Source organism: Frankliniella occidentalis, unplaced genomic scaffold (assembly GCF_000697945.3).
Source record: "Frankliniella occidentalis isolate FOCC.00 unplaced genomic scaffold, Focc_3.1 Scaffold62, whole genome shotgun sequence".
NCBI classification, from domain to species: Eukaryota; Metazoa; Arthropoda; class Insecta; order Thysanoptera; family Thripidae; genus Frankliniella; species Frankliniella occidentalis.
In genome coordinates, this window is record NW_026267192.1 from 286,488 (window position 1) to 300,445 (window position 13,958).

Sequence of the window (13,958 nt, forward strand, 5' to 3'; positions counted from 1 at the left end):
AAAGGCCTACGGGCAACAGCGCACCAACCTATGTAAAATCCAAATGTAACTTAATTTGACTTCAATAAAACCATTTCAAAATTGAATTGAACGGAATGAACCTGAGGAAAACGGACGTACTTTCCGGGCGATCTCTTGTCCCACGTTTTAACTGCGCGGCGCTACTCCGTCGCTGTAGTGTTCGGAAAGGGGGTCGGGCTCTCCGTTATGTATCTTGATCAATATCTAAAATTGGACCGTCCCAGGGATTTTGCTACTCCCATGTCTCAACGTTAGGGAGGCCTTGACCGTAAACATTGTATTATCTGGTACGAAAATAACGTTTAAGTGACGAAATTCAACCTTGCAGTGAGATTGTATCCCGATGAAAGGGGCGTTATGGGTTCCACTCAAACAGCTATTTACACATTACTACCCCACAGGAAGCATTCTGATTTACATACCAACTCATTCGGGACAACAGCATTTGCTCAGGTATCGGGAGTGACAGCTTTCTGGAGCTGTTTTGTTTCGGCAGGAGTGTAGGAGCGAGCGCCCGCGACACAGCGGAGTATAATGGGAACCAGTTTGCCTACCTACCAGGCGTTCGCCTCTAATAGATTCGATTAGGAAGCAAAATATAAAGGAAATGGAAGCCTGTGCAGTTTGGTCATCTTTATTGTGTCGCTAGTTCAAAATAAACGGTGGGATTAGTTACAGGAACATGAGTAGATAAGACCAAACTGGTTTTACATTTCACATAAAGCCAGGACTATCTTTACACAAGTTGATTTTTCTTAGGTTACCACATTATAAAAACAGACTTAAACTGGGGCAATGGAATGTTATAACACAGTAAAGCAAGGTTGAAAGTCTCTAAGTCATCCTGTTGAAATGTATTCTAGAATGCAGAGCTGCAAACTTTGAGCACATGGGACTCTGTTCATTAGAAGAAAAATCATAAATACACCACACTCTTGTACAAAAGACTCAATCAGACCTAGAACATTAAAGATAAATAGGCATTGAACAGAATTTCAGCCTAACAGTTTAATATCATGCCAACATTCACATAAGGCTGAAGCATCAAATGGTAACTGAGCCAGTCTTTAAAACTCTAGTTCTCAAACAGTCTCCTTTATTCTTAGACTAAATAACAACACAAATATAAAAAATAACACAAGAGAGTATAAGGAAGCTCTGAAAAGAGTTATCACAGCAATATAAATTGGCTGCTGTCCCTCCACTTTACAGAAATAGTTAAAACCACCACTCAACATAAAAATAAAAGATCATGTAGCGTACAGTTGAATTTGCTCAGCAATAGAAAAATGAAAAATTAAAAGGACAGGTTATGTATAAGTATGAACTTGGTCATTGCAGGCTGGTAGCACAATTTTCCAAATGCATATAACAAAGAAATAGAAGAGGAAATGAAACAGAAAAACATGGCACAAAACAAATAGAACATACCTGAAATATTCGGAAGGTTTTTTGTACAGATTTGATGTACACAACACATTAAGTCTTCGTGACAAAAAAGAAGAAAAAAACCAGTTTAACTTTGGAATGCTTAATTAAGAATTTAACTCGACAATGAATGCAGAATACCACTACAGCAATATCCATGACAGAATCTAACATTAAATTTATCTTAAATAAACAGGTTCCACACAATGATCAAGATATTTTAATTTGTGTTTCTAAACACGAACATTCAATACTAGTTAGGTAATGCTTTTGAGGGCAACAGTTTAATGGAGAAGAAAAGATGAAACAGATCTGCCTTATGCTTGCAACACAAAATTAATTGAGATACCACCTAAAAATAAGGATGCACTATGACTTCTTGAAAAATGACATAATACTTTTGGATCCCTGTGCAGCTTTTTGTCTTGCTTTATCCTTTGCTGTAAGCTTATCAGCTTGCTGAAGAAAAAAAGAAAAATAGAAACATACTTTACGAATCAGTTATGTGAGCCTTACAATTTAAAAAAAAAAAATAGTGGAAACATTGGTGGCAAAGCTAGTCATGTTTGTGTTCATTCCTTTCTCCACTCTAAAGGCGGCATAGGAATAAAAGATAGAACAACAACATCAAAAATTACGACAGGATGAATTAAAAATAATTGCACAAATAACAGTAGGTAGTATGACTTACCTTCTCTGATTTGGATAAATCAAGAGCATCTCCTTTTGATACTTCTGAAACATTTTCATCATCTAGTTTTATCTTTTTGACATCTTTCTGATCTGATGCAGGCACAGACTTTCTTTTGGCACTAGTTGTTTCATCAGGAGGTAACTTAAGATGCTGGTAAAGCTTGGCGCTTAAATCTTCTGAAAGGTACTCCGATATGATGCCATGGGCATACTTCATGAAAGCCTCTGTGAGGGACAGTTGCCAATAATAAGAATCACAGAGGTCATTTTTATTTTAAATACACACAAAGACAAAATTTAGACCACTACCTTTAGAAGCCACAGCATCAGCAGAACTCTTTACAAAAGTGGCTGACAAGGAGCCACCCAACACATGAACATTCTTTGATTTGAGGACTTCAGCCACCTTTTCAGATTTCTTTTCAAGCCATTTCATTAGTTTTTCTTCATTAAACTTATATGCATTAAGATCCTCATCTCCTGATAACAACATCGTTTTAAAACAGAATGCAACATAATTGTGGGATCAAATGAGATTAAGACACTTGTAAATATGTGAAACACAGTACTTAGACAAAGCTGAAGCCTATAAAATTAAAAAACTTTTACCTTACCTTTTCGATCTGCTATGACTGATAAATTTTGCATTCCAGAACATTTCAACAGTCGACTTGTTTCAGGAAATTGTTCATCATGTAGAAGTTGTTCTAGAGGTGCTGTAGCTGTTGCCTTTACAAATACAAGCAGAGATTCATAGATAACAATTTCTAGATCAGAGAGGTAAAAAATCCTCAAACAATCATTATGACTGTCCAAAAACAAGAGGAAAGAACAATAAAAATAAAAATACCTTGGCTAAATAGGGTACAACAAGAAAGAGAGGGTCAAATGGTGTTGAGAGTTGTAGCTTCCCATCCTGTTTCACAGTATCGTCAATGAACCAGGACCTAAAAAAAGAGTCACAAGGATAGTGCCACTAAGGTATAAAAAGATATAAGCAGTATAAGTATAATATAGGTAATGGAAGAGTGAAATACGAACCGTTTATCTTCAGAAAAAGTTATCAATTCTTGCACAGTCTCATTATTAGGACTAAACAAAAACATAGCAGTCTCACCAGAAGCAGGATGACGTAGCTTAACTATGTCCAAAGGACGACCACCCTGATCAACAAGATCTCCTGAGAGGTAGATAGACAGTGTCAAAACGTAATTAGTAGTGAAAAAGAAAGCAATATTGGATCAAACATCTTAACACCTGATGAAAAATCTTACAAGTTTTGTTTGCAAAACATGAAATAATAAACAAACAGTACAGTATCAACATTATTGCTTCAAATTTCTTTACATGTGATTTGCAAAGAAAATCATGGAGAAAATGAGTGATTAATTGTATCTGTCACAAAAGATTAACTGATAGGATGTATAAATAATATTGAAATATGAGTGAAAATTTACCTTTGATAAGAAATAACCATGAGCAGGCAGGGTTGGAGGGATTTCCTGATTTTATACACTTAGAAGGTGATCCCTTAACTCTGGGCATCTTAAACAGCTCTCAAAGCTTAGACCTGGTTGAACGAAAAGTCAAAGAGTTCCAAAGAAGTTCAAATGTTGTTTCTTACTAAATATCATTCAAAGTACGCCTAACCTTTCGAAATCAATACAATGCAGAACACAAACAAAAAAATGAAGCAAACTGACAGGCGCGAAAGCATCTCAATATGAATATGAATGTGTATATGTACATCTGCATCAGCCATCAGTGCCAACCCATAAATGAGCCTGCACCACATTTCTTCAATCAATAATATTTCGAAAATAGTTGTTGTTTTCTATTTTATTTATTCCCGGGATAATCTGTTGTTGCTGCCGGATTCGGTCCGAACCTGTATTATCTTGACTTTTACAAGAGATGCCAAACTGTAACTTCTAGCATTCTGCCAACAGGTTGGCTGCATCTCCCCCCTACTCCGGGAAGGATTGGGGATCAAGCTGGTTAGAAGACGAAAACACAACAACAGGCCGCTTGTTGCATTTTCAGAATTAAGAAAGAATCATAGTTAGGCCTATTGGTGACAACAATAAACAACAACATCATGGTGCTTCCCTCCAACACCTGCAGACTTTGCGCTGAGCTGGTCAATTATTCTATTCCCATTTTTGAAGAAGCAGGGAGGAAAAATAACTTGCCACACAAGCTGAGAATATGCTCACCTGTCACAGTAGGTGTAATTTTTAACCCTGTTTCTCACATTGGAAAACAGCCACTTGGTGATAAACTTGTAATCTTCAACAGCTAAAGAATTTATTAAGAAATAAATTGAATGTATTAATTGACATTTCAGGTTCGAGAGACTGACACCCTGCCCACGAAGGTTTGTTTAGATTGCCTAAGCAATTTAGACCAAGTTTACGAGTTTTACCAAAAGTCCAAGAATGCTCAGCTCACATTGGCCGCTATGATTAAACTTGAAACTTCTGGAGTAAGTTTCAAGATACGTGTTATCTGGGGGTTTACATTAAGTCCCTAACTAAATGTGCCATTGTCCTATGTTCCAGAAAAGAGGTTTTCCAGACTCGAATGATGCCCCAGAAGCCAAAAGAAAACGAGTAGGGACAACTTTTTTCACATTTTCAAATGTAAGTGTTCCTAATATGAATCTCATTTTCATCTGTTAACACATACTGTTGTGGTTAACTACAGTAAGTTTTAGCTTTTTATTATGTTGTGAATCTATTTATTTTCAGGTAGAAAATGTGGCGAAAGAAGATAGTCAAATTTCAGAGGGTAGTAAAAGTTCTGACGATAGTAAAAGTACTGAGGGTCGTAAAAGTACTGACTGTAGTAAAAGTACTGACGGTAGTAAAAGTACTGATGGTGGTAAAAGTACTGACGTTAGTAAAAGTACTGACGTTAGTAAAAGTACTGACGGTTGTAAAAGTACTGACGGCAGTAAAAGCACTGACAGTAGTAAAAGTTTTGATGGGAGTGCAAGTTCTGGCGGAAGCAAAAGTTCCAATTGTTCCAAAAGTTCTGATGGTAGTAAACTTTCAAATAGTTGTAAAATTTCTGATGCTGGTAAAAGTTCTGATGCTGATAAAACTTCTGATGACGGCAAGAGTTCTGATCCTGGAAAAATTTCTGATTGTGGCAAAAGTTCTGACGGTGGTAAGATTTCTGATGCTGGTAAAAGTTCTAACCCTAGTAAAATTTCTGATACTGGTAAAAGTTCTGATGCTGGCAAAAGTGCTATTGCTGGTAAAAGTTTTGATGCTTCATCAGACAAACAGGGTTCTAGTTGTACCAATAGCAAGCAACCACTGAAGAGAGAGCCTCCCTCCCCACTTACAGCTCAAGATAGTGACAGCCAGACCAACATCAAAAAAAGTAAAACTATTCCAGTAGCTGACAAATTATTGACTCAAGAGACAACATCAGTAAAAGTCCAACGCAGGTTTGTGCATTGAATCCTTTATCTGTCAATGGTAACTATGAAAATCATTAAGTTTCCATTAAATCATTGTTTTATATCACAGCTCCACAGAAAGCCCTTTAAAGGAATGCCGTTATTGCAAACAAGAATTTCACGAAGACAAGCTTCATCAACATGAGATACTGCACTCTGGCAGAGCAGTTTATGAATGTTTTGCATGTGAGAAGGCTTTCACCCATAAAGAAGCTTTTGACCGGCATTGTGCAAGGCATAACCGACAGGAAAGTTTACCCACTAATGGAAACTCTGCCACCTCTGCCAACGGCACAAGTACATAACTACCTTATAAGACTCCTGACATAATTTCTACTTAATATGTTGATGGTTTTGCTTCTTATTTAGTAAATTAGGCGAGTGATTTGAAATCTTTTAAGCAGCAGCCCTCAATTATGGCCTGCACACAACTTCTTTTTAAATACTATGTGTCTTCAGTTTATCCCTTAACAACATTGCATTTTCAATTTTCAAATAAAATTATTTTATGTACCCTAGTTAGGTACTCTTAAATGAGGCAGTAGAGAGTATGTATGTATTACAACAATAAAATGGTGTACATGTTGGTATACTTTTCACCTTTTCATAATAGGATGCTCAATTCTTTTGTCATGCTTCAGCTGACTTCAAATCCCTCTAGTCCCTTCCCTACCCACATCGACAGCTTTCAAAAATGAAACGGGAATAAAATACATTGAAGAATGCAATTTTGTGATTTAGTATTGCCTTTATTTTATGAATTTTGCCCTTGTTTTCTGAAATTCATAAATTGAGTCTTAGAACTAAAACTTCACAATCTTTGCATAAAACTACATTTGCACTGTATCAAGCAATAAAAATTATATATATAATCAAGAATTTTATTATAAGAATAGATATATACTTAAAGGGCACTGGTGATCAACAAGATAAAACTATGAGAGTAAAAATATGAGTTATGTAGCTATGTGACTTCATAACAAAATGGTACAGTATTAATAGATCACATTATTTTTTGCATGCCACATGCATGAAACAGATAACCTTTACACGTGGTATATCAGTTTAAAAAATAAACTGTAAAACAGTTCTTAGATTATCTTCAAAGCTAAAATAAATTACAGACTATTCAACAATTTCATAATTGACTTTATAATAAAAAACAGTTCACAAATATACAACATTCTTTACACACAAGTACTGTATGTAATTTTATATTAACAATGACTCAGAAGACTAGTAACAAAAATAATTGCAATCTATTTTGTCTATTTTCCTCTCACAATGATCAGATTTCTTAGGTATATATTTCCGGAATGCTTTTCTTACTTTTCCTTCTGAAACAGTCAGCTACTTATCCACATTTAAAACTTTTCAAATGACTGATGTGTATTATCACCAGGATTGTTAAATAATCTGAAGCAAATGTGAACTACATGTGGATTAGCAATAGATTAAAGAAAAGCTCTTCAGAATAAAAAATATTGCCAACCTTTTTCTTTTCTGTCCTCTTTTTTGTTTTGATTCTTGACTATCACAATCATTTGGGACACAACCATCTACAATACTGTCTCACCGAAAAATATTATCAAAGTCAAGTAGGAATGCCTCTATAACAAGGTTCTGTTGCATTAGGTCTAATGCCATGTTTAATGATTCCTGCTCTGGCCACATAAGTGTTGGTCCAAACACTATTGCCAAATTAGGAATGTGCATACGGTTAAATTCCTGGTATCCTGTAACCCTGAAAAAACAAGAAGAAGTGTAACAAATTACAAAAGCATCTTCATAATGCATAATTCCTAATAGCATGTACTTTGTTTACTTACTTCAGAAGGTGTTTCAGTAACATTTTTAGTGTGTCATGATTAGCAGTAGGAAGTGATTTAACAATTTCTCTAAATTGAGCAAGTTTCTCCTTCTTATTTTGAAGAGCTGCAAAAAGAAAATAAATAGCTACAGATGTGCTTGTAGTTTTAACCATTGAGGAGTCTCTAAATAATTTGACACATACTACTTGCTTTGATGGCTTTACTGAAAGCAGCATATGGAATGAGAGGCTCTTTTAACTCCCGGAAAAATAATTTAAGAGCTCCCGTCAAGACGTGAACATCTTCTTCTTGATCCAAGGCTGATAGATTATTTTGATCAACCTGGATGGAAAAACCCCAGATTCAAGTTGAAATTTACATGGAAATTCCATGAAATTGAAAAAGAGAGACATTTGGAAGACTCAAAAACATACCTGAAGTCGAATTTTTTGCACTTGAGATAGATTTCCAGACACTCTGTACAGACCGTCAGTCTTCATATTTTCTTCAATGCTCTCAATGACAGCAATGCATCGTTGTACAAACATTGGAACTTTGGGTGTTTCGCTGCCACACACTTGTTCAAGATAACTGCCAAATGCTGGTTCATCTATCAAAATTAGAGAGCACCAATGCAATATCAGTCAATATTAAGTTTGCAAATTAATTGATTCAAAAAAGATAAATCACCTTTCCAAATTCCTTTTTTTACTAAAAACTCCATTGTTGGTCGGCGATTAAAAAATTTTTTAAGACGGGCTCTGATTTTTGTTTGGCGTTCTGCTACACTCACTGTTAAGTCTTCAATGCTACCATCTTTGTTTTTAACTGCGGATAAAAACAGATGATGAGAGAGTTAGATGAATAAGAATATAGTATGATTGCAACAATATGATTCAAAGACATAAACAGAAGATGTATGAAATACACAACAGCCCTTTGGATGGAGTATCTGGATGAAACTACCTGTGCTATCTGTATACCACTTTGTTGCCCTATCACTGCAACCTGCTGATGTGACGACATATGACCCAGAAGTACTGAACGAAATATGATCTTTGATTGCATTTAAAACACTGAAGGTCTGCACCTCTCTCTCATCACTATACATGATACTAAGATGAAACACAGGACGGAACAGAAACAGACACAACCTCACAGTTTGCAGTAAAAGAGGAGGTGGGCAGATGGTTCTCTTAGATAAGCCTTATCAGTAACCAGCAAAATAAAAATGCAGGTGCTCAGTTTCCATTTCCTGTTTTATAAAGCAGCATTTTAACTATTGCCCTCAGAAGCAAGACAATTACAACACGCAAAATGAAATACTAAAATTTTAAACCTATCAATTTAATTTAATCCATTTAACAATAAGAGGAAGAAAATATTTAAAATACCTTTCCAGCTCTGCCGCCATGGCAAACTCATGTTGTTGGTTCCACAGTAGGACAATGTTGCCAGCAGGCTGTAGCCCTCTGCTTCACTTTGAGTCCCTGCACCAATTACCCACTTCCCCATCACTCCCTCTACTATAGGCAGTCATGCTGCAATCTCTACCCTTCTCCCCCCACCAGCTTTTCCATCAATTCTACACATCAAGAGAGAGAGAAAGAGAAAGAGGAGGGAAGGCGGGAGGGGGGTCCCCTCTTTTGCATATTATCACAACCCTGCACAGATCCTGATGAATAAGAACAACTTTACAGATCTTAATAATAAAAGGTTAATACTTACTTTTGACCGATTTGGAACGGCCAATACGAGGAAACTTCTTGGTTTGTTCAGGTGAATGTGATTCAGCAAACAAACGATCCATTTCTTTAGTTACCTTTAATCGTGGACAACTATCAAATCCTGAAGGCTAATTAAAGCAAAAGAGAAAAAAAGGTGTTAGTTTCTTTGGCATATAATTATAAAGATGAGATGTATACATGCTTTTTACCTACCAAATTATGAATTGCAGTGTGAACTGCATTAAACCACTCTTCTGCCTGTTGACTACAGTCACACTGGAATAGAACTTGCAAACCCAAAACTGTGCTTACTAAAAACACATTTTTTCTACTTGTGACCGAGGCCTTATCACCACGGTCGACCTGATCGATGAGGGCTCCATTTAGATCCACACACAATTCTGGTCTTGGCCCACCAATACCTTGATTTGAAGATTTCTGTGTAATAAGATGAATGGATGAATAAAAATAACACTTTAAACTGTGAAATATTTCCTTGGCATCAAAAGAAATTTGGAAAACAAAACATACCATAGCAGCGAATGCTTTAACATCCCGGAATAACAGAAGAAATAGTTCAGTTAACACAACATGGCTCGAGGCCCAGTTCTTGCGTAATTTTTTCCCATTTTCAGTAATTTTTGTCCGGTACATTGGGCCTTCTTTCAGAACACACTAAAATCAATAGAAAACAGTAAAATTTAACAATGAAAGTGAATCTAAGCAAAAAGCTAATATTATTTCAAAATAAATTATATATAAATATATTTATATTTAGAAAAAGATTTATACCATATCACCATCATCAAGAAGTTTAGGCCAATTTCGGGGCGAAGGAATATTTTTTATATCTTTATTAACACTAGAAGGAGAGTAAATAATTAGTTTCTGCATTAGAGTATATTGTTACATGAGAAAGGTATCACAGATTACTAACTTACCCGCTGTCAACTATGACCATGGATCGTGACTTAGTTGTTCGTAGTGACAACTTTTCTTGCTTCTCACTTCTTTCTGGTTTGACATGCCTATCTCTCTCATCATCTCTTGGAGTTGAAGATAAAACAGGATCGTCAACTTGCCGGCAACCCTCATCTTCAAAAGTTGATTCCTTTTAAATGTTACAGGCAACTGAATCAGCAAACATGGAAACATAATAATAATTCAGTAATAAAGAGAAAATAAAATACCTGGGTGACAGAAGAATTAACATCAGGAAGGATCCAAGAAGATTCACAACTATTTTCTTCAAAGAAGTACACTCGCCCCTTATTGTCAGTAGAAGAAAACCACTGTAACAAAAGATATAAAAGGAATGCTTTTACATTGAGGGCAAGTACACAAAAAGATATGTTTCATTAGAGGAGCAATGGTTCAAAAGTAAATGAACTAATTCACTTAAAATTTAACTTTTCTGTTTCTTTTACTATGGGTAGAACAAAGGTGATAGAAGATCCTGCCGTAGTTAGCACATAAGAAAATCAAGTCTTATGGTAATTGGAAAAAAGTCAAGATCTACCTCACCCAACTCAATTCAATCTTGATCAGAACTGTAACTATCGATTTTAAACAAAACAGTAACAAGCATTCTAGAACATTTGTATTTTATGATGGGATCATCATTTTCATGCCACAACCATGCTCAGCATAGACTGCTACACCACACGGGGGGGACATTTGGCAGCTGGTGTAGGAGTGAATACTATAAGAAGTGCACAACGAGATCAGGTGGGCAATGCGCACGGACTGGGGAAAGTGACGCACTTGCATTACCTGCTTGGTCTCCAGACAGCTGAGGGCGTCACCCTCGGCGTCCTCGCCGTCGGACAACCCCGCCCACAGTAGGTCCCCCTGCCAAGCCACGACATCGCTGGACACGCTGCTCTTGCGCCGCCCCCGCCCACACTCCACTTCTGGGCTGCAGCCCTCGGGTTCCGCTTCGACGAAGGGGACGGGACGATCGTCGGGGTGGTCACCGCGAGGTACATAGGCGTCAGGGGCAAGGACGAGACCCCGCTGGGCCCGAGGGCTCGGTGGTGAGCGCAACTCGGGCGACGACGCGAACAATGCCAGGGCGGGCTCCGGCTGCTGGTCGGGATCCACATGCTGCCGGACCGCCTGGTCCGCCGCCGACACGCTGCGGCTGCGCTTGAGCTGTGTGCGCTCGCTGGCCCGCGTCATGAGGAGCAGCTCGCTGGCCAGACAGCGCACCGCACCCCGCTCCGCCACGGCACCGGACTCGCTGAGCCTGCGTTCTAGTCGTTGCCGGAGCGGTGGCTCTGGAGTCGACTCTGGAGCAGAATCTGGGGCGGACTCTGGGGCGGACTCTGGGGCGGACTCTGGGGCGGACTCTGGGGCAGACTCTGGGGCAGACTCTGGAGCAAACTCTGGAGCCAGCTGCCGCTCCCGCGTACGCTGGTTGGCCAGTGCTTTCCGTCGTTTCCGAGCTGGGGGTTGCGGGGGCTCCGGTCCGCCGTGGTCGAAGATGGAGTTGATGTCGAACTTTGGACGGGGCGGAGCAATGTCCGGGGCGAGGTCCGCGGTGGTGACGGGGCAGGGGCAGGGGCCGGGCACAAGGGCCCCGGTGCTGCCAGGGTCCGTGGTAGGGTACAGGCATGTCTCTACGAGCCGGTTAGCTTCCGAGCACAAGGCAAGGAACTCGTCGTCAAAGACCAGGTCGTCGTCCACGCTACCGCTCTGGCTTAGCGTGCGGTCCAAGTCCTCTTCCTCCTCCATCAGGTCCCTGCACAGCGCCTCCGCGCTCTCCAGCGCCTCTGCGCAGGCCGTGGACGTTGAGAAGGTCGACACGCAGGGGCTGCCAGTGGCGGGCGTCAGCGTTGGGGAGGACGACGGCGTGGGGGAGCTGGGCAGGAGTTGGGGCGCACTGCTGGTCCGCCGCAATGCTGCCGGGGAGGTGGAGGTGGACGCCGTCGCCAAGGTGCCGGCCGACACGGTGCGGCGGGGCGGTGGCACCGAGCGTGCTTGAGGAGGGGGAGGGGACTCAATCCAGCCCATCGCCTGCAGCACCGTCACCGACTCCTCTTCGTCCCCCTCTTCCTCGTCCTGCGTCAGGTCGTCCTCGTCCTCCTCCAGGACGGCGGGGAGCGCTCGGCACTCGCCGCCGCTCAGCCGGGCCAGCATGTCGTCCTCGCGGTGCGGCGGCGGGGGCAGGGGCTTCGAGACGTGCACGGCGTGCACGAGCACCTCCTCCTCCAGGCTATCCACGCTGCGGTCCGAGTCGTCGTCCGAGTCTTCGTTGCCTTGCCTCGGCGCATCCATGGCGGGGCCCTCCACGGACAGGTCCTCCAGGGTGGAGGAGCGGAGCAGCGGCGGAGGGTCGGCCCAGGGCAGCGCGGGCAGGCCCAGCCCCTCGCGCAGCTCCAGCAGCCAGAGCGCCACGTCCGGCGGCAGCCCGCTGAGCCCGCTGAGCCCGCGCCCGTCAGGCTGCCCCGGCGGCGCCACCTCCATGCCCCGCCACCCCCGCGGCCAGAAGCAACAGGTGCTCCGTCCACATCAGCTGGGTCCTGCGCGGGAAGAGAGTGAGTCTGGGTCTCCGGGAGGGTCGCGGGCGCAGCCTCAACCCCAACCCACCCCTACACGGCCGCAAGTTGTTTCTTTAGGGACATGGGCAGGAGAGTGAGGATGAACCAATCGCCAGCGGCGTCCGCTCTGGCTCCGACATCGACCAGGCCCGAGACTGAATCAGTGCGAACGGCCGGGCCGGATATGGATGGAGCCGGCGGCGGGCCGGCCTTGACCAGGACACCTCATACACACTGACGCTGTGACGCTGTCCATCCTGCCCCAGCGGACTAGCCTTCTCGTACCCCCCCCCCTCCCCCCCTATCCAGTTGTGCAATATCCGAACACCACGAACAAGCAGTCTTAATGCCTAATGAAACGAAGCTGCCCCGTGTCGCCTGCCTGTGCACTCGTTTTGGGGCGCGGTGGCGCCAGGGTGGCTGACGGAGGCGCGTATCTGAAAAGACGGAGTAGTAGGCCAGTCAGGAGGAGCTGACCCGACCCAGGCGCTCAGCCGGTCCCCGTCCCCGACGAGCGAGTCACCGCTGAGATTATCGGCCGCGTGCGCTGTTGCGGTAAACAGACGCCGACGCTGACATGAGACACGTGGGGAAAGGGAAGTGGGGGGGGGGGGTTACCCACAGAGAACGCTGCACCACGGCTGCACCTCCGGCCTCTAGCGCCGCGACGAGGCTTCGGAGGATGGCCAAGAACGGCGAGGCCGTGGCATGTCGCTGACCAGACAAGCAGGCAGGGCCTGATTTAAAACCTTCTCCAGCGAGGCCGTGGCCGTCTGACCGCGAAAAGCCATCGATCAGCGCCCAGCAAAACTGCACCCGCTCCGCCGCAACCAGCCGCGCCCGTGGCCGCGGCCAACGCCTAGACCGACCCGGGCCACGGCCACGCCCGCAGCCAGGCGTGGCCAGGCCAACCCCGCGCGGCGGCCCAGAGGGGAGCCCAAAGGGGAGCCCAAAGGGGAGCCCAAAGGGGAGCCCAAAGGGGAGCCCAAAGGGGAGCCCAAAAGGGGAGCCCAAAAGGGGAGCCCAAAGGGGGAGCCCAAACGGGGAGCCCAAAGGGGGAGCCCAAAGGGGGAGCCCACAGGAGGAGCCCACAGGAGGAGTCCACAGGAGGAGTCCACAGGAGGAGTCCACAGAAGGAGCTCACAGAAGGAGCCTACAGGGGGAGCTTACAGGGGGAGCCCACAGGGGGAGCCCACAGGGGGGAGCTCAACGGGGAGCTCAAAGGGAAGTCCAAACGGGAGTCCAAAGGGGAGCCCTAGGGTGGTGC

The 13,958-nt window shown here is 43.1% G+C and overlaps 3 protein-coding genes across 8 annotated transcripts in view; 1 reads left to right on the forward strand and 2 right to left on the reverse strand.

Moving 5' to 3' along the window:
* Positions 1–639: 639 nt before the first annotated feature.
* LOC113206503 (ribonuclease H2 subunit B) lies at positions 640–3,857 on the reverse strand. 3 transcript variants are annotated; one of them, XM_026422612.2, is made up of 8 exons: positions 3,793–3,846; positions 3,600–3,712; positions 3,184–3,322; positions 2,993–3,089; positions 2,757–2,871; positions 2,452–2,622; positions 2,141–2,367; positions 640–1,908 (listed from the first exon to the last, which is right to left on the reverse strand). In XM_026422612.2, exons 2-8 carry the CDS (start codon positions 3,685–3,687, stop codon positions 1,819–1,821), a joined length of 927 nt encoding a protein of 308 aa, XP_026278397.2. In that variant the 5' UTR covers positions 3,688–3,712; positions 3,793–3,846; the 3' UTR covers positions 640–1,818. The 3 variants fall into 3 exon arrangements, with proteins under 3 accessions (XP_026278397.2, XP_026278398.2, XP_026278396.2); XM_026422613.2 differs by having other exon boundaries at positions 640–2,038; positions 3,600–3,857; XM_026422611.2 differs by having other exon boundaries at positions 3,600–3,855.
* Positions 3,858–4,116: 259 nt separating this feature from the next.
* Positions 4,117–6,221, forward strand: LOC113206502 (zinc finger protein 302-like). Its single transcript, XM_026422610.2, has 5 exons — positions 4,117–4,366; positions 4,490–4,627; positions 4,704–4,784; positions 4,893–5,599; positions 5,682–6,221. Exons 1-5 carry the CDS (start codon positions 4,241–4,243, stop codon positions 5,914–5,916), a joined length of 1,287 nt encoding a protein of 428 aa, XP_026278395.2. The 5' UTR covers positions 4,117–4,240; the 3' UTR covers positions 5,917–6,221.
* Positions 6,222–6,339: 118 nt separating this feature from the next.
* LOC113206526 (rho GTPase-activating protein 12) overlaps positions 6,340–13,958 on the reverse strand; it is a 34,273-nt gene continuing 26,654 nt past the window's right edge. For 2 of the 4 annotated variants that reach the window (XM_052267973.1, XM_052267971.1), the window contains 12 exons: positions 10,340–10,441; positions 10,091–10,260; positions 9,942–10,011; positions 9,681–9,824; positions 9,363–9,587; positions 9,151–9,277; positions 8,817–8,912; positions 8,113–8,250; positions 7,857–8,032; positions 7,626–7,764; positions 7,441–7,546; positions 6,340–7,355 (listed from right to left, as the gene is read on the reverse strand). In XM_052267973.1, the coding sequence (XP_052123933.1) occupies positions 7,184–7,355; positions 7,441–7,546; positions 7,626–7,764; positions 7,857–8,032; positions 8,113–8,250; positions 8,817–8,912; positions 9,151–9,277; positions 9,363–9,587; positions 9,681–9,824; positions 9,942–10,011; positions 10,091–10,260; positions 10,340–10,441 (1,665 nt within the window). In that variant the 3' untranslated portion in view covers positions 6,340–7,183. Of the gene's footprint in view, positions 7,356–7,440; positions 7,547–7,625; positions 7,765–7,856; positions 8,033–8,112; positions 8,251–8,816; positions 8,913–9,150; positions 9,278–9,362; positions 9,588–9,680; positions 9,825–9,941; positions 10,012–10,090; positions 10,261–10,339; positions 10,442–10,922; positions 12,674–13,958 lie in introns of all 4 variants that reach the window. The other 2 variants (XM_052267974.1, XM_052267972.1) reach the window with 2 other exon arrangements.